At 43.8% G+C, this 18,287-nt stretch overlaps 1 protein-coding gene across 1 annotated transcript; it reads right to left on the bottom strand.

Moving 5' to 3' along the window:
- Positions 1–5,089: 5,089 nt before the first annotated feature.
- On the bottom strand, positions 5,090–18,215 carry LOC121555001 (INO80 complex subunit D-like). The gene is made up of 10 exons (XM_041868752.2): positions 17,562–18,215; positions 15,436–15,682; positions 14,525–15,321; positions 14,286–14,391; positions 13,984–14,205; positions 13,099–13,202; positions 12,778–12,911; positions 12,464–12,687; positions 7,664–7,821; positions 5,090–7,357 (listed from the first exon to the last, which is right to left on the bottom strand). The coding sequence occupies exons 2-10, from the start codon at positions 15,651–15,653 to the stop codon at positions 6,414–6,416; spliced, it is 2,907 nt and encodes a 968-aa protein (XP_041724686.1). The 5' UTR covers positions 15,654–15,682; positions 17,562–18,215; the 3' UTR covers positions 5,090–6,413.
- Between the last annotated feature and the right edge of the window lie 72 nt (positions 18,216–18,287).

Here is an 18,287-nt window from a genome sequence, read left to right as displayed (position 1 = left end):
ATGGATGTATGCCCGTCTTTTTTGGTTTTGTAATTTGCACCTTGTGGAGACTGTCCAGTTGTATTATTTCAGTGTTGGCACTTTTGTAAGCGTTTCTTCAGGATTCAACAAAGAGAGATGGTACTTGAGGCCATAGTTTTTTTCATTGTCATATCTTACATGATTACTAGTGTATCTTTTTTAAGTATGGCAATAAAGCAGTGGGGTTGTCAGGACACATTTCTCAGCACAGGTATATTCTATGGAACAATAATATTTTTATAACTCAAAAGAGTATAGAATAAATAAATAAAACATTGTCCTCTTTATTAATGATCATAACATTGACATTTCATTTTCTGTAACATTGCTGACAGTTTATAGTCCTGTATATAATCCTTGCTTATGTCCAAGGTATTGGAGTCCTTGTAAGCTTTCAAGTGATTAAAATCTAATGCAAATTTTAAATGGATATTTCTTTGTGTGGAGCAATATTGTTTTACCAGCATTACATAGCTTAAACAATGCAATACCACAGTGCAGCTTTTTAAGTAAATTCACAAAGTTGTCAGATTATTTTTTTTTTTACCATTAATGAAAGAAACAGTACATTAGGATGCTGGCTGTTTGGTTAGTACTGTGTGCATTCAGTTCTGTTCTCATGTGGTTACATCCTTGACAGGGCGAGGGGCAAAAAGGACCTGAAGTTAGATTAGTCATGAAAGCATGTCTTTGTGACTTGCAGAGGCAGGCAATTAGGGCCGGATTCCGACAGGAAATAATGCCTTTCCTACACACTTCTCAGTAGTTGGTATTCCGAGTTACCTTTATGAAGGTGCGAAACGGGCTTTGCAGGCGTGGTTCCCTTGCGCGCGCTAAATAAATGTAATTAAACCGCTGAAAACCCTCCCACTTCCTTGCCAACAGACTTTATCGTGGAGTTGTTATTCAATAGGGTTTTCAGTACATTCATCTTAAACACGGTTGACCTTTTTAATTAGAATTTTGTCGACAGACTAGAATACATCGAGAGAATGCGTTCAGAAAATAGGGATAAATTAAAGAAAGCCATCTAAATATATGCATACTTGTCTCCATTTCAATACCAACTGGTAGATTTTTTAAATGGATTTTATAGATTATTTAGGCAAATTTTAGGGTTAGGAAAGTATGAATGAATCACAAATGGGTTTGGAGAGCCTTTACGCACTAAATATATTGGGGGGAGAGGGGGGGAGTGTCCAATAGGGGTGCCCTAATTCTCACTAATCACGCTCCAGGTTTAACCGTTTGGTCTGAGTTCCATAGTGATTAGATGGTAGATTTATAGGACATGCCCCGAATGTATTGCACCTCATTAGCCTAATATGATCCAACAAACACTAACGACCCTCAGGAACAATTTTACACGGATGTGACAGAGGAAAGGTCAACGGAATGGAATGCAATGATGCTAAATACAAGCTACAAATTGAAGAAAACTTAACACTAAAGTGACAGTTATAAATGCGGCTAATATTTATCATGATACACATTGTAAAATAAAACGTAGAAAAGTCCGGGCATTGGCTATAATTAAAACGTTCTAAAGCGCATACATCAACTCGGCAGCTTGGGTGTCAAAATGTCATCCACGCAAATTGAGGGCACAGCTATTTATAGCCTATTTCACTGTGGAAATGGGGTCCCAATACATGTCATATTGATATGATTTTCAGTTTGCTTCCATATGGCCGGTTTCACTTTAATCTCGAGGGATCATAAGGAAAAATTATCTAAAACAATTGCTATGTGTATTTATAATCCCCTTCTCCAAACGGATTACGCATTTACAAACGCTCTTACCCGTTTATAAATTACAGTGCATGGAGAATGCTGTTATTTCTATTGGGGGGGAAATAAAGCTTTTCCCAATTGGAACTGGCAGTTTACCTAGACCGTAGTCATGGTTTCCTCGCGTAAAGGTGGTGGAATTATTCAATTTTCATGCACTTTTCTCTCTACGCGTATTCTGACCTTGATTTAAGCATGAGAATAGCATGCTATTCACCCGCTATTTTTTCGGGGCGGAGATCTAAGAGATAAAGGTGTGGCGGAGGTGTCTCTACAGATGCGCTGTATTCTGACTTTGACTTAGTTTTATTTATACATCCAAAAACAAAAGATCACATTTCATCACACTATATACACATATTACATAGTGTTTATACACATATTACATCATTTGTACACAATAAAAATATACATACAAATGTAAACCTTTTGTATACAAAAAAATACCTTAGACAAATTAACAAGGACCGATAACAAAAGGTGGCTATATTATTATTAGCTCATCCTATCATCTTTAAAAACAGTAATACAGTACATTCAGTGAGTATAGGAATTTGTCAGCCATCTCTCAGGTTTTAAGCAGTTACAAGTGCCTACAGAGCCCTGCTGAGTTTGTTCAATGAATCTAATATCATGCTTTGTGAATACAGCAGTAATGCCTTGTTTGCGCAAATTCAAGAAAACATTCCAGCCCACCTAATTCCTAGGGGCTGTACATCTAGGAACAATGCTGTGGTCAAGCAAAAAAATAAAACTTGAAGCATCTGCTCTGGTAATGTCTGTCTCTTTGAACTAACTAGGCCTTCTCACAGTTGGAAGTGGGGCCTGCTCTGGTCTAAGCAGTGCGTGTGTCGTTTATGACAATTGTTAGTTTTCCGTATCATGACAAACGGCAAGATGCCTACTGGGAGCATCTGGCCTCCCACAGTGCTGTTTAGAGCAGGTCAGCTGTGTGTTCCAAATCCAAAATGATTACAGGTGCTGTTATGTACAGTATATCCCTAGTACTTGCAAAGGAGAAAAAAAAAAGGTTATGCTATGGTTGGATTTACTGCTACCAAGAGCGATCCAGTAATCACAATGAGGGAGAAATGTTGTGGCTTTGCACTCAGCGGTAATGTTGTCTCTCCATGCAATCCTTTCATCAGCAACTGCTTGCCGGAGTTTAATAGCTATCAAAAATACTGTCTTACATTAGACATTTTGCCAGTTTGGTTAGCTAAATGACAATGTACACAAATATCGACCATTTCACTTTGAAGAGAAATTACGAGTTTTGATAGCCATTAAAACAAGGTGTTCCACAAAATATTATTTTTTATTTTACTTCATTTTTCAATCCATTGCCACTCATTAACTCACCAATTAAACCCAATGTAGATCTCTACCCTATACATATATCTAATACTTAACATTGAGTATCTTTCAGTTTCTAAAAAGTTAAATCTACAGAACTCATGGTTTACTGCTGTAGAGTTTAAAACCAGACAGGGCAGAGTTGTCCAGTAGATTCCATCCTCATTCCCTAACAGTTAACATTGAGACCCATGCTTCATTAACCATAACGCACCTGAGAATATTTTTTTTTGTACAACAGACAGTGCTATCTATACCTCAGAAATACTCATTGCACCAGTTTACACCAATGGTGTCACACTACCACACAAACAGATAAGATGCTAAAAGAAGGGGCCATCATTTCACGTCCATATTCCCATCCACCGCACTGCTAGACTAGTGAAAGATGACTTCCTGGTCCTCTACTGGGGAGTTACACTGACTATACAAAACATTAAGAACACCTGCTCTTTCCATGACAGACTAACCAGGTGAAAGCTATGATCCCTTATTGATGTCACTTGTTATATCCACTTCAATCCCTGTAGATGAAGGGGCGGAGACAGGTTAAAGGATTTTTAAGCCTCAAAACAATTGAGATATTGAATGGCACACATACACAATCCGAGGGTGAATGGGCAAGACAAAATATTTAAGTGCCTTTGAACAGGGTATGGTAGTAGGTGCCAGGCACACCGGTTTGTGTCAAGAACTGCAACGCTGATGGGTTCATGCTCAACAGTTTCCTGTGTATCAAGAATGGTCCACCACCCAAAGGACAGCCAACCAACTTGACAACTGTGGGAAGCATTGGAGTCAACATGGGCCAGCGTCCCTGTGTAACGCTTTCGACTCCTTGTAGAGTCCATGCCCCGACGAGTTGAGGCCGTTCTGAGGGTAAAGGAGGGGTGCAACTCAATATTAGGAAGGTGTTCCTAATGTTTGGTGTACTCAGTGGTTCTGATATCAAAATACCCCCCCCCCTCTTTTAAAAGGCCATTATATAGTGAGACCAGAGAACACCATGGAGAGTTGTGGACACCCGATCCCCTGGATTTGGCCATTACCCTTGCAATAACTACTCAGTATGACCCAAGAGAAGCTTCCTGTTCGATGGTCAGTTACAGTCTAGATCTCTACTCAGACAGTTCAGACTTGATTTAGAACAAACGGTTTTATGTCACAGAGTTATACAGGCCCAAACATATCCAATCCACATAGTGAAGATACATAAAGTGGAGACCAATACAATACTGTGACGAGAGTGTGTGTCAATCTGTTTATTGCTTAAAGTAACACAATTTACCTTCAAGTGGCTAATAAGCCACCCATAAAAGAGTCCCACAATGGTGAGGTCAAAATATATTTTACGTTTCTGAGTAACCCGACAATAGAGCAAATATATACAATATAAAAAAAACGCTGTTTAAAAGTAGTTTGGCCAAATTCTCTGTTAAGTTGTGGAGGACAGGACTGTACTTCATGATAAGATTTGACAGAGCAATTTCCTCTGCTTCATAATGGGTCACGCATACAAGGACCTACCCTAGAATCTCTTTAAAAGGTGAATGGAACAGTGAATGAGGAACAGATGAACCTATGCAATGACCATATCAAGGCAGGATATACCACTCTACGTATTTATTTGGACAGTGAAGCTAAAAGGTTTACTTTGGCTCTATACTGCAGCATTTTGGATTTGAGATCAACTGTTTCATATGAGGCAACAGAATGTCACCTTTTATTTGAGGATATTTTCATACACATCCGTATTACCGTTTAGAAATGAAAAAACACTTCATGCCCCTCATAAGTATTTGGGAAAATTCCCCTGTGTACTAAAAGCAGTCAAAAGGTTTAGTATTTAGTTGCATATTCCTAGCACGCAATGATTACATCATGCTTGTGACTCCACAAACTTGTTGGATGCATTATAAGTTTGCGTTTCAGATTATTTTGTGCCCCATTAAAATGAATGGTAAATAATGTATTGTGTCATTTTGGAGTCACTTGTATTTTTTATAAGAATAGAATGTGTTTCTGAACACTACCACATTAATGTGGAGGCTACCATGGTTACAGATAATCATGAATAATGAGTGAGAAAGTTAGAGTCATAAATATCATACCCCCCCCAAAAAATGCTAACCTCCCATTATTGATAATAGAGAGGGGTGAGCATGCCTTGGGGGTATGACTCATTCAGGATTATCCGTAACCATGGTAGCATCCACATTATTGTAGAAGTGTTTAGAAACATTCTATTGTTTTTTTTACAATAAGTGACAATACATTATTTACCTTTAAATTCTATTGGACACAACATCATCTGAAACAACCAAAACAAACTGCAAATGCATCCAACAAGTTTGTAGAGTCACAATCTTGATGCGTGCTAGGAAACTGGGACCAAATACCAAACTTGACTACTTTAATAAACAAGTGAATTTGTCCAAATACTTATGGACACCTTCAAAATGGGGGACTAGATACATAGTGTTTTCGTTTCTAAAAAACTGTAAAACTGATGTGTATGAAAATACCCTCAAATAAAATGGTAACATTCTGTACTGTCGCCTCATGAAACATTTGATCTCAAATCCAAAATGCTTGACTATAGAGCCAAATAAAAAACATTTGCGTCACTGTACAAATAATACGCAGGGGATTGTAGTTGATGGCTGTTAGACACAACTAAACTGGCAATACATTATTATTATTTTTAATGGACCACTGATTGACGTATTCTCTAGCACTGTTGCCGTCACTATGATATAAGTAATCTCTGCTAAGGTCCTTCCTCCAATGTTCCTCTACATCAACCCATGTAGTCCTGGTGTCACTACATCCATCTCATCTTGAACTCTGCATTTTTGGGAAAGGACTCATAAGTAAGCATTTCACTGTTAGTCCTAGTCTACACCTGTTTACAAAGCATGTGACAAATAACATTTGATGTTTCTACCCAGCCACCTCCCTCCAAACACTCTGCCCAGCGTCTCCCCCTGTTGGCGAAACCCTGGAGCTGCGTTTACGTCAAACCACTGGACCCTTTCAGATGGCCAACTGGCTATATCACCGCCAAATCATTACACAGTTAAGGGATATCTGAGGTTGTGCAAATTCAGATAGAATAGGGAACCGTTAGGTCTGTTACCACATTGCACACTTGAAGCAGATGGAAGTAGATGGGAAATGAATGGACACTGGGTGAATGAGTTTTTTAGTCCACGGTTTGACCTGCAGCCACTGCACGGCCTGGTCTAGTTACTGTGTGGAAAGGGGGGCGTTGCAGCGGTGGCACTAGCTATGGAGAAGCCAGTGGGGGGCGCTGTGGAGCTGTGACTGGGCTGCACGTCCTTGGGGATGCCACTGTGGGAGGCCAGCTGGTGGCCGAAGGCAGCGCTGAACTGAGGAAGCTGCTGCTTGGGCTGGGTGGAGGTCAAGAGGTCGCGTGGTGGCGAGAGGGCGGGGAGCGCAGTCAAGCCCGTCAAGCCGCTCTGGGGCAACGCTGAGAGGGCAGCCACGGGCTGTAGGGTCACAGAGTGGGAGGTGGAGGAGAGGGGAGTGGACAGAGAGGTGGATACGAGGTGGCCCTCTGGTCTGATGAGATTGCCGAACTGTGTGGGGTCGGTGAGGGGCAGGGGGAGGTTGTTCCAGGAGGAGCGCGGGGGGCTTGGTACCTCCAGCAGGAGAGGAGAGTCAGTCTGGAAGGAGGTGGCGTGGGGAGAGGACATGTGGTCGCTGTAGGGGGATGGTACATGCTCGCTGCTGTAATGGATGCTCTGCGGAGGCGAGGTGGGCGCCACTGGCTTGGCCAAGATGTGGGGCGGGTGTGTCCGGGGGACTGGGCGGGTGGAGGAGGTGAGGCTGGGTCCCGAGGGAGGAGTCTGGCCCTGGGCAGGGGGCTGCTGAGGTGACACCGCGGGGGAGAAGTGGCCACCAGCAGAGTGCAGCAGGTTGTCCTCCAGCTCCAGGTTGGGGAAGTTCTCTGCGGGGATGCGGCCGTTGAGCAGGTCCCCCATCCCCCCAGGCTGGACCCCTGGCCCAGGGAACACTGCTGCCATGGCCCGGTGGTCCTGCGCCAGCTCCGTCATGGAGGTCAGGCACACCAGGGAGTCTGGGTAGGAGCCCATCAGCCCAGCCTGCAGTGCTCTCACCAACTCCTCAGCCTCCTCGGTGGTGGGCAGCAGCTCCCCATTCTTACCTGAGGATGTACACAATATCATTTATCTACCAACCATCTCCCTTTCTCAGAGAGCAGGAAGAAATGTGAGCAAATAGTTGAGCCTTCAGTTTATTCAATAACAATATTCAGACAAACCTGTTCAAATAAAACTATTTTTGTAAAGACAATAATAGTCATAATAATAATAATAATAGTAGCTGATGTCACACCCAAGCTAAAATACCCCTTTTTGCTCTAAGAGCTTATCTAGAAAGTTCAAACCAGAAGTATAAACTAACATTATAAATAGGAGCTAGAGTGGTGAAATCCATAACAACAAATGACCTTCAAACAAGTCAAAGTCCTGAAGGTCATCGGGGAGCCTGGGTAACACGTCGGAGAAATCCTCCTGGTTCAGCTCGAGGTCGTTTGGAATGTCTGACATGTCATTGGTGATGTCATCAGGAAGCTCATCGGTGCTCAGTTCGGGTGTCGAGGGACTCCTGCCACCAAGAAAAAAAAACTTCAGCAAATACACAAGGACTGTGCATACACAGCACACACTCCTAGTGTCTGGAACAATGTGTTCATATCAGTGGAGGCTCCTCAGAGGAGGAAGGGGAGGACCATCCTCAGTGAATTTCAGAAAAATAAAAAGTGAAATGTAAAAAAAAAAGTTATCCTTTTTAGATAAAACTATACTAAATATATTCACGTCACCAAATAATTTATTAAAACACTGTTTTGCAATGAAGGGTTACAGTAGCCTCAACAGCACCCTCTAGGGTAGCACCATGGTGTAGCCGGAGGACAGCTAGTTTCCATCCTCCTCTGGGTACATCGACTTCAATATAAAACCTAGGAGGCTCATGGTTCTCACCCCCTTCCATAGACTTACACAGTAATTATGACAACTTCCGGAGGATGTCCTCCAACCTATCAGAGCTCTTGCAGCATGAACTGGGCGGCAGGTAGCTTAGTGGTTAAGAGCGTTGTGCCAGAAACCGAAAGGTCGTTGGTTCTAATCCCCGAGCCGACTAGGTGAAAAATCTGTCGATGTGCCCTTGAGCAAGGCACCTAACCCTAATTGCTCCTGTAAGTCGCTCTGGATAAGAGCGTCTGCTAAATTACTAAAATATAAATGTAAAGAGAGAGAAAGACAATAGTTGAACAGTTTTGAACAAATACATTTCTTTAAAAAATGAAGGAGAAGCAAGAGAGAGAGCTATATTTCGTTATATTTTTTTCACTTTCACAGCTAGCTTGTTTAGCCAACTCAAACACCCAGCTCAGCTGGTAGAGCACGGCGCTTGTAACGCCAGGGTAGTGGGTTCAATCCCCAGGACCACCCATACACAAAAAAAAAAACATGTATGCACGCATGACTGTAAGTCGCTTTGGATAAAAGCGTCTGCTAAATGGCATATTATTATTATTATTATTATTATTATTAATAAACAGAGAGGGAAGCTATGTTAGCTAGCTGGCTAATGCTATCCAACACTGGAACTCTTCCAAGTCAAGGTAAGACTTTGGTTTTATAAATTTATTGCCACCGGGGCCTGCCGGTGTAATTGCTAAACTGCTTTCTGTACACTGTACTGCATGATTGTAGCGGGTTTACTAACATGTTAGTTCTAGTAGCTATGTTAATGCGCCGGAGGAGATGGCTGCCGTTTTACGGGCTCCTAACCAATTGTGCTATTTTGTGTGTTTTTTCACGTTATTTGTAACTTATTTTGTAACTAATGTTTCTGCCACTGTCTCTTACGACCGAAAAGAGCTTCTGGATATCAGAACAGCGATTACTCACCTCGAACTGGACGAAGATTTTTTCTTTAACGAGTCAGACGCGAAGGATTTACTCCAGATACCCGACCAGGCCCAAATCCCTGTCATTCGCGTGAAGAGAAGACACAGATACAGGGGACGCAGGTACGGGTGCCTTGTGAGAATTCGTCGGCGAGTGGGTAACCCGCCTCTACCATCCGTCCTACTGGCCAACGTGCACTCATTGGAGAATAAACTGGATGAGCTCCGTTCAAGACTATCCTACCAACGGGACATTAAAAACGGCAATATCTTATGTTTCACAGAGTCTTGGCTGAATGACAACATGGATAATATACAGTTGGCTGGTTTTTCCGTGCATCGGCAAGACAGAACAGCTGCCTCCGGTAAGACAAGGGGTGGCGGTCTGTGTCTATTTGTCAATAACAGCTGGTGGGTGAAATCAAATATTAAGGAAGTCTCTAGGTTTTGCTCGCCTGAGGTAGTTTATCTCATGATAAGCTGTAGACCCCACTATTTACCAAGAGAGTTTATCTATATTTTTCGTAGCTGTCTATTTACCACCACAAACCACTGACTCGCTCAATACGGAAGTGGTCAGATGACGCAGATGCTAAGCTACAGGACTGTTTTGCTAGCACAGACTGGAATATGTTCCGGGACTCATCCGATGGCATTGAGGAGTATACCACATCAGTTACCGGCTTTATCAAGAAGTGCATCAATGACGTTGTCCCCACAGTGACCATACGTACATACCTCAACCAGAAGCCATGGATTACAGGCAACATCCGCACTGAGCTCAAGGGTAGAGCTGCCGCTTTCAAGGAGCTGTGACCTAAGACGCTATGACCTAAGACGAACCATCAAACAGGCAAAGCGTAAATACAGGACTAAGATTGAATCCTACTGTACCGGCTCCGACGCTCGTCGGATGTGGCAGGGCTTGCAAACTATTACGGACCACAAAGGGAAGCCCAGCCGCGAGCTGCCCAGTAACACAAGCCTACCAGATGAGCTAAATGACTTCTATGCGCGCTTCGAGGCAAGCAACACTGAAGCATACATGAGAGCACCAGCTGTTCCGGACGACTGTGTGATCACACTCACCGTAGCCGATGTGATTAAGACCTTTAAACAGGTCAACATTCACAAGGCCGCGGTGCCAGACGGATTACCAGGAAGTGTACTCAGAGCATGCGCTGACCAACTGGCAAGTGTCTTCACTGACATTTTCAACATGTCCCTGACTGAGTCTGTAATACCAACATGTTTCAAGCCATCCACCATAGTCCCTGTACCAAAGAACAGGTAACCTGCCTAAATGACTACTGACCCGTAGCGCTCACGTCTGTAGCCATGAAGTGCTTTGAAAGGCTGGTCGTGGCTCACATCAACACCATCATCCCAGAAACCCTAGACCCACTCCAATTTGCATACCGCCCCAACAGATCCACAAATGACGCAATCTCTATTGCACTCAACACTGCCTTTTCCCACCTGGACAAAAGGAACACCTACGTGAGAATGCTGTTCATTGACTACAGCTCAGCGTTCAACACCATGTTGCCCACAAAGCTCATCCCTAAGGACCCTGGGACTAAACACCTCCCTCTGCAACTGGATCCTGGATTTCCTGACGGGCCGCCCCCAGTTGGTAAGGGTAGGCAATAACACATCTGCCACGCTGATCCTCAACACGGGGGCCCCTCAGGGGTACGTGCTTAGTCCCCTCCTGTACTCCCTGTTCACCCATGACTGCATGGCCAAGCACGACTCCAACACCATCATTAAGTTTGCTGACGACACAACGGTGGTAGGCCTGATCACCATCAACGATGAGACAGCCTATAGGGAAGAGGTCAGAGACCTGGCAGTGTGGTGCCAGGATAACAACCTCTCCCTCAACGTGATCAAGACAAAAGGAGATGATCGTGGACTACAGGAAAAGGAGGGCCGAGCACGCCCCCATTCTCATCGACGGGGCTGTAGTGGAGCGGGTCGAGAGCTTCAAGCTCCTTGGTGTCCACATCACCAACAAACTATCATGGTCCAAACACACCAAGACAGTCGTGAAGAGGGCACGACAACACCTATTCCCCCTCAGGAGACTGAAAAGATTTGGCATGTGTCCTCAGATCCTCAAAAAGTTCTACAGCTTCTACCCCCAAGCCATAAGACTGCTGAATCAGCTAATCAAATGGCTACCCCCCCCCCTCCCCCTTTTTTTACGCTGCTGCTACTTGCTGTTTATGATCTATTATCTATGCATAGTCACTTTACCACTGTACATATACATATTACCTCAATTACCTCTACTAACCTATACCCCCGCACAGTGACTCGGTACCCCCTGTATATAGCTTCAGTATTGTTATTTTATTGTTGCTCTTTTATTTTTCACTTTAGTTTATTTCGTAAATATTTTCTTAACTGCATTGTCGGTTAAGGGCTTGTAAGTAAGCATTTCACAGTAAATACAATTTGATTTGACTATGACGTTATGCTAATATGGTGAAAACGATGAAGGCTGTGTGTAGCGGTTAGTGGTTATGATATGAAGGTTTGGCTTGGAAAGTTTTTTTTTCGCCTGGTCACAGACTGCTGTTGTGTTGTGCACTGAAGTCCACAAGCGAAGGGAAAAAGGTGAGAGGAGGAGAGCGTGTTGAAGCGAGAAGGAATTATACAACGAGCAAAGGGATCATGCTGTTTGTATGTGGCTGCTATGAACGTGAACCGTGTTTGCAGGTGATCAGTGGTGTATTCATTCTGCCGATTCTGTTAAAACGTTTCGTAAACAGAACGGGGATAAACATACCTGAATTTGTCCAATAGAAACTCTTGTTTACAACTGTTGGACTAATGAATACATCCTAGATCAGTTAGATGCAGGCAGGCGTGTGCAAGGCTGTATTGAATGTGTCACTGTCTGTCACCTTGATTACTCCGATTTCTCTCGACCTGTGCACCCACGTTGTAAACTTTCATTCGTAGGCTAGGTTATAGCAAACTCATGATGGGCATAGGGAAAATTAGAGTATCATGTAGTAGCCTAAACCTATAGATGTTACACGTAGCTGGGTGAATGGAATATGAATGACAGTCATCCAATATGCTGTAATAGAAATAAGGCCATGCTCAATTTTTTTTTAAATTAAAGGGCTCCTCCCTCATCTTAAAACGGCACCACTGCCACTGGTTCATAGTAGAGCTGTAAGAAAGAGAGAGACTGTGTCCCAAATGGCACCCTATTCCCTATATAGTGCACTACCTTATGATCAAAAGTAGTGCACTATATAGGGAATAGGGTGCCATTTCAGACACAGTCAGAGACCTGGTGGTTCTGGGACAGACCTGATGCTGGCCTGGGTGGGCATGGTCAGGCTAGAGGAGGAAGGCATTCCCAGGTTCCCCTGGGGCAGCGCCGGCGGGATGGGCTTCTGGGGCCGCCACGGCCCTTTCCTCCTCTTCTTCTTGTGTTTCTTGGTGAGCGCAGGCGGTTTGGTCTTCTTACGCGGCTTTCGCTGCTGCTGCTGGTGCTGCACTCTTCGGTTACCGTCTCCACGCAAGAAATTGTCCTATAGGAAAAAAACACATGTCCGTAAGTATTTTATCACAGAGCAGATAATGTGGCACATGTATAACAATGGTACTCCCAATGTACTGACCATCTTTTTGGCATGCTCCTCACAGAGCGGTGTCTGATGCGTGATGTCAAACACAGGAATGGAGCACTGTTGTCCATCGGCAAATTTGGCTGTGCAACTGGAGAAGAGCTGCTGGGAGCGATTCAACAGAATGTCTGCAGAGAAACCGTGAAGGAAGCACTCCAATGGAAAAAAGAGGACAACTGTCATGTCTCAAAAACAGGATCCATACTTTGAGTCTTAAGTTCTATTACGACTAGTTGTAAAGCAATATTCCCCAATAAATGACAGTTTGGTCCCAACAGTCCAGTGTGCCATGTAAGAGGTGGGTGAAAAGGATACGCTGGAAGCAGTGTTGGGTGAAGGGTAGAGCTCGGCTGCTACAGGCCTGGCCCTTGGTGCTTCCAGTGCAGATTCCCGTCTCCGTGTGCTGCTGCCCCGGCGCACTGAGGAGAGAGACAGATAGACCCCACGCTCAGGACACAACCATATCAACACTCCCTCAGCTCTTCACAACACAACTATCATTACTGACCACATGACCAGTGTGAGAGGGCTGGCCGATGCCCTTCACATAGAAAAGGGTTTTACTAAAAGAACTGCAACAGTTTCTTCCAAATTTGGAGTATTTTCAATAAATATATACATTACAAAAAAAGGCTTCAAAATGGCAAAGAGTTAAAATGGTAAAAACAAGGACTAAAAGATTAAGACCAATAATCAAATAATAATCTTCGCTGGTCTGTCCCTGCTTAATGCTCTTCCCTACTGGCACTCTCCCACAAACAGCTGTCGCTCATCATCTCACTTAGTGGGAGGGGCCTACAATTACCTCTTTAGCCCATACCAAATTCAGACACACTCAATTACTAGACACTTTTAAATGGTTCAGGTGAAACGAGATCTCAACTATGGCATGATATGAATAATGTAAGTTAAGCAGGAACCTGCAATTACAATACACATAGAAATAAAACACTCACAAATACAATTTAAATAAGGGGCCATGTTCAAATGAGGATGTATTCGCATCACAACATGGAAAAACGTTACCTAAAGACTTTGGTATCCAGAACCCGGGGAAAACGCATGACACTAGTTATTCATGAATAAGTCATTCATTTTGACATTTTCCCATTGATATGGTATTGGAGGAGATTGACCAGGTTAGTCAGGCTCAATTGCATAAATGGGAGTGTTGTGCACAGTGTTGAGTGTTTACTTTACCTTGAGTTCTGGGAGACCTTGCGCAGCTTCTGAATCAACTGGCCAGCACAGTCGGGGTCTTTACTGGCGGCGTGCAGCAGGGCTTTGCGGAAGGCATAGTGGTATCTCTTCTGGCGCGTAGTAGCCCTCTCCTGCCTGCACAGGTGCTTGTATTTCTCCTGGAGGTATGAGCACAGGCGAGCCAGCCGCGTTCTCCGCGAGCTGCAAGCATCTTCATCTGAGCTGCAATAGAAAAATAAACAAGTCAAAAACAAATAATGTCTGATTTCATGATAGCCTAACTATGTGAGTAAGGAACGTACACGTCCTGCAGGTGTCCTTCCTGTAGTCTCCAGGCATTGTGATAGGGTGGAACTCTCTCTGCCTCCACGTCATCATCCTCTGAACTGTCTTCAGACCAGTCCAACCCTGAAAAGAAGATAACCCGTCAGTACAGCTGGTCTCAGCAGTATCTTTATTGACCTTACGCAGACCCAATACAAGCCCACGTTCAACTAATAAGCCAAATACAGTATGTCATGTGAATAGGGAGGAGAGGTACCTAGATGATGGAACAGGTCTCCGTGCTCCTGATGTCTTTGGGCGCAGAGCTGCACCAGATGCTGTAACCTGGCCAGGCAGGCAGGGGGAGGTGAGAAGGCAGCCGGGCGCATGGCCACCAAATGCCGCTGAGCGCTGTCCCAGCTACTGCATGGCATGGGCGTGGCTTTCCTGCTGAGAGGGGGACAGGAGGACTGCGGCGGACTGGGAGCTGTGTTGGGGGGCAGCCCGACAGGCAGAAAGGCGGGAGTCTGAGGTGGAGCTGGCTTGCATAATAAACCCTGCTGCTGTCCTGGGAGGACAAACGAAGGCATGGTGGATTGCTGGAGGGGCTGGAGGAGTCCTGTCTGCTGCTGACGGGGAAGATGAGGATGGAGGGGCGAAGAGCGGTGCACGCAGGTGAGAGGAGAGGGGCTAAAGTGCTCTGGAGGTGGTTGGAGGAGGGCATTGTCGTGATGGCGGAGCTGGAGTTTCTGGCTGAGCAACAGTCGACTGTGTAGTTTCTTCCTGACGGTGGAGCCCTTCCGAGGAGGGCCCTCTTCCCCGTCAGTGTCCTCGTAGAAGGCAAAAGGGTCCAGGAGCTCCCCATCTGGAGGGGATAGCAGACGGGTGCAGGGTGGAAAGGGTGGCAGCTCGTCCAGGCCATTGGAGGCCTTCAGAGCCAGCGAGGGCACAGTTATGTTAAGAGCCACTGACTCCAGGTGAGGTCGTGAGCGCATCTCCTCCAATGCATCGTGCTTCTTCTTCCGCTCCTTCTTGGGGATAAACCCAAGAACTTGGAGGTGGCTGTTACAGTATCTGTGGAACAAACACATCTTTAACATGCTGTTCACAACTATAACAGATAAATCAATCACAAAGACCTGACGTCTTCTGTGCCGAGGACAGCCTCTATTGGAACGCCACACCCACCTGCGGTCCTCAGACTTGGGGATGGGGTTGGTGCATCGTTGGCTGTTGTACTTGGCCACATATTCACATTGCTTGAAGGGGGCGGTCTTATCCTCCAGGACATGACGGATACAGAAGGCATAGCCATTGAGTCTGCGCTGCTTGCAGAGCTTTGGGCTGTATGAGCACAATGGCTTATTGTCCACCTCCGAGAAGTGGATGTGTTTGCCCTCATACATCACGTGACTCTGGTCCTTGAGAACATCAGCTGATGGGAGAGGGGAAACGCATTAGTCTTACATTATGCACAGTAATCACTGAGACTGCCCTGAATATGCAAACAAGACAAACACAAACAGACCGAGGGTACAGAAATAAACATTTACACCTCCCCTGACTCTATAGTTTGACTGTTGCTAGCAAGAACATTATAATAAATAATATGCCATTTAGCAGACGCTTTTATCCAAAGCGACTTACAGTCATGCGTGCATACATTTTTACGTATGGGTGGTCCCGGGGATCAAACCCACTACCCTGGCGTTACAAGCGCCATGCTCTACCAATTGAGCTACAGAGGACCACCATTAACATGCACAATTCAGGCAACTAATTAAGAATTTGTTCATGTGGTACAGAACATTGTCTACTAGTGTAAAAAAAATATAAAAAATAATGCAAACACACTAAAATTTTAGGAAGATGTTCTAAGAAATCAACGGTGAGATTGTAAATGTTAAGATACACCTCTGTGGCATATGACTTAATCTTAATTTGTTTTTGAACCAATGATGTAAGGGAAATTGTTGGCTTAGCACAGCCAGGTTTAGAATTTAGACTGTATGCTTTCCCATACCTGTGGCTACTGTCAATTCATGGGCACGTGATGCAGCGTCAGATTTAAGGTTTCTGTTACATGCAAATGCAGGATATGGACACTGACTGTACTGTATTGTCACAATGTCATTTGCTCGACAGAAACGTCACCAGTTACTCCAACCTGAGGGTAATATAGTACAGTGTGTCCACATAACATTGAATTAAATGTGTCAATCGTAAAAACATAGCTATTAGCTAACTATCTAGCTAACGTTTTGATTACTCCTGGAGGAATTGCATAACTAACAGTAACTACATGCATGCAAATGTGCACACTTGAGCAAATTGAAATAAACAAGCTTAGATTGGGAGTTAGCTGCGCAAATTAGCTAATTATTTGCTAAACAGCGCAACAAATACTAGCTACACAGATATGCAAAGCTCATTGTTCTAACTAGGTACCTACTAGCTATCAAAACAAATAGCTAGCTAACGTTTGTCTATTTTCCTACTTGCTACCTAACGTTATCTCGCGTAGCTAGTAACCTAGTTAGGTAAAGTTAACAAACCGAGCAAGTTAACGATAGCTACCTAGATTTGTAGGGGTAGTTAACTTGCTAACTAACTAGTTACATTCTGGCAAATTTGCAATCATCCGAAAACAGAGTATAGGCATTGGACAAGTACAAATGTATACGTTAACCAAATATCTACATTAACTTCATACAATAAAACGACCTTAGAAAATTACCATTGTAGCCTGCTACTGTCTAGTGATAGGTAGCTAACACATTAGCTAACTACGCTAAAAACACAACTAGCAGTAGCCAGGAAACGGAAACATCAATACACAGAAGATTTCTATGAAATATGATGGTCAATTTACAATACACTGAAATGTATTTGGAAATAGTTTAAAATATAAAAAGTACTTCAGATTAGGATTTCACGACAATCAAACACAGCCTAATTTGTGGCCAATAGCAAACAAAGGCTAGGGGAGGCACAGAGGCCCGTTCAAAAAGGCCTTAAAACTAAATATTGGCCGCAAGTCATCTAGTTATTTTCTGTTTAAGAAAATTAATACATTTAGGTGAATAACGAAAAGTTGTAAATATCTGTATATTATAAAACAACTCCTTAACTATCATAATCATATGTTGTGTGATACAGATAACAATCAAAAGTTAAACATTTAACATGAAACGATAAGGCCCATCAGCCCTAGTAACCCTAGGGCCTCGAGTAGCACAGTCGTCCGACTAGTCCTGCGCCATAAGCGGCCTCTCCAAAAATCGAAGTCGAGGCTGTGAAGTGGCTTCACTTACCTTCAATTGGTATAGGCTGTGTAAGGTATTCGCTCCTGATATAGTAGAAGTGCCTATTACAACCAGCTCGCCTATTTGTGCATCGATATTCGATATTTTAGGAAACTAATAATGCTCCTATCCGAATATAATATCATTGAAAATACTGATGCATGTAAATGTAGATTATCCACAGCAAACATTAGCAGTTGGGAGCTGCTGAGGATTTTAGATCAGTCCACAGCAGACTCCACACAGCACCACTACAGGCACTGCGGGGACATGACAACAGTCCACTGTACAACAACAACCTCTACACCATATTGGAAATTCAACTTTGTATAAACCACAGCAGTGAAGAAATGCAATGTTATGTCTTGTCGAGTGCATGCATGGCAATGCTGATTGAAAGGTAGAGTAGCTATAGTTATGTACTTTTAAATAAGTGACATTTCACTACTTAAATCAACCTGGTTTAGAAACTCTGTGTTATAACACATGTCAAATTCCTTTCTGGCAACGGCGGATGTCACATTCTTTTACTCTGGCTGCAACATTGTTGCCCAATGCTGATGCTGATGCAGCACGTCCCCATCACCTACTAACCGCTTGGAACTGTAAACCGTTAACTGAACACAGTTTAAGGCCCTATACTCCACATTTGTCTTCTTCTTTCCCTAAGGAAAATATTTAAAAGTTTTTTTGAAACACTTTCTTACCTTATTGATTTGCAAGGCACTTGTGACC

Source organism: Coregonus clupeaformis, chromosome 40 (assembly GCF_020615455.1).
Source record: "Coregonus clupeaformis isolate EN_2021a chromosome 40, ASM2061545v1, whole genome shotgun sequence".
Classification (NCBI taxonomy): Eukaryota; Metazoa; Chordata; class Actinopteri; order Salmoniformes; family Salmonidae; genus Coregonus; species Coregonus clupeaformis.
This window is presented reverse-complemented; position numbering and strand designations above follow the sequence as displayed.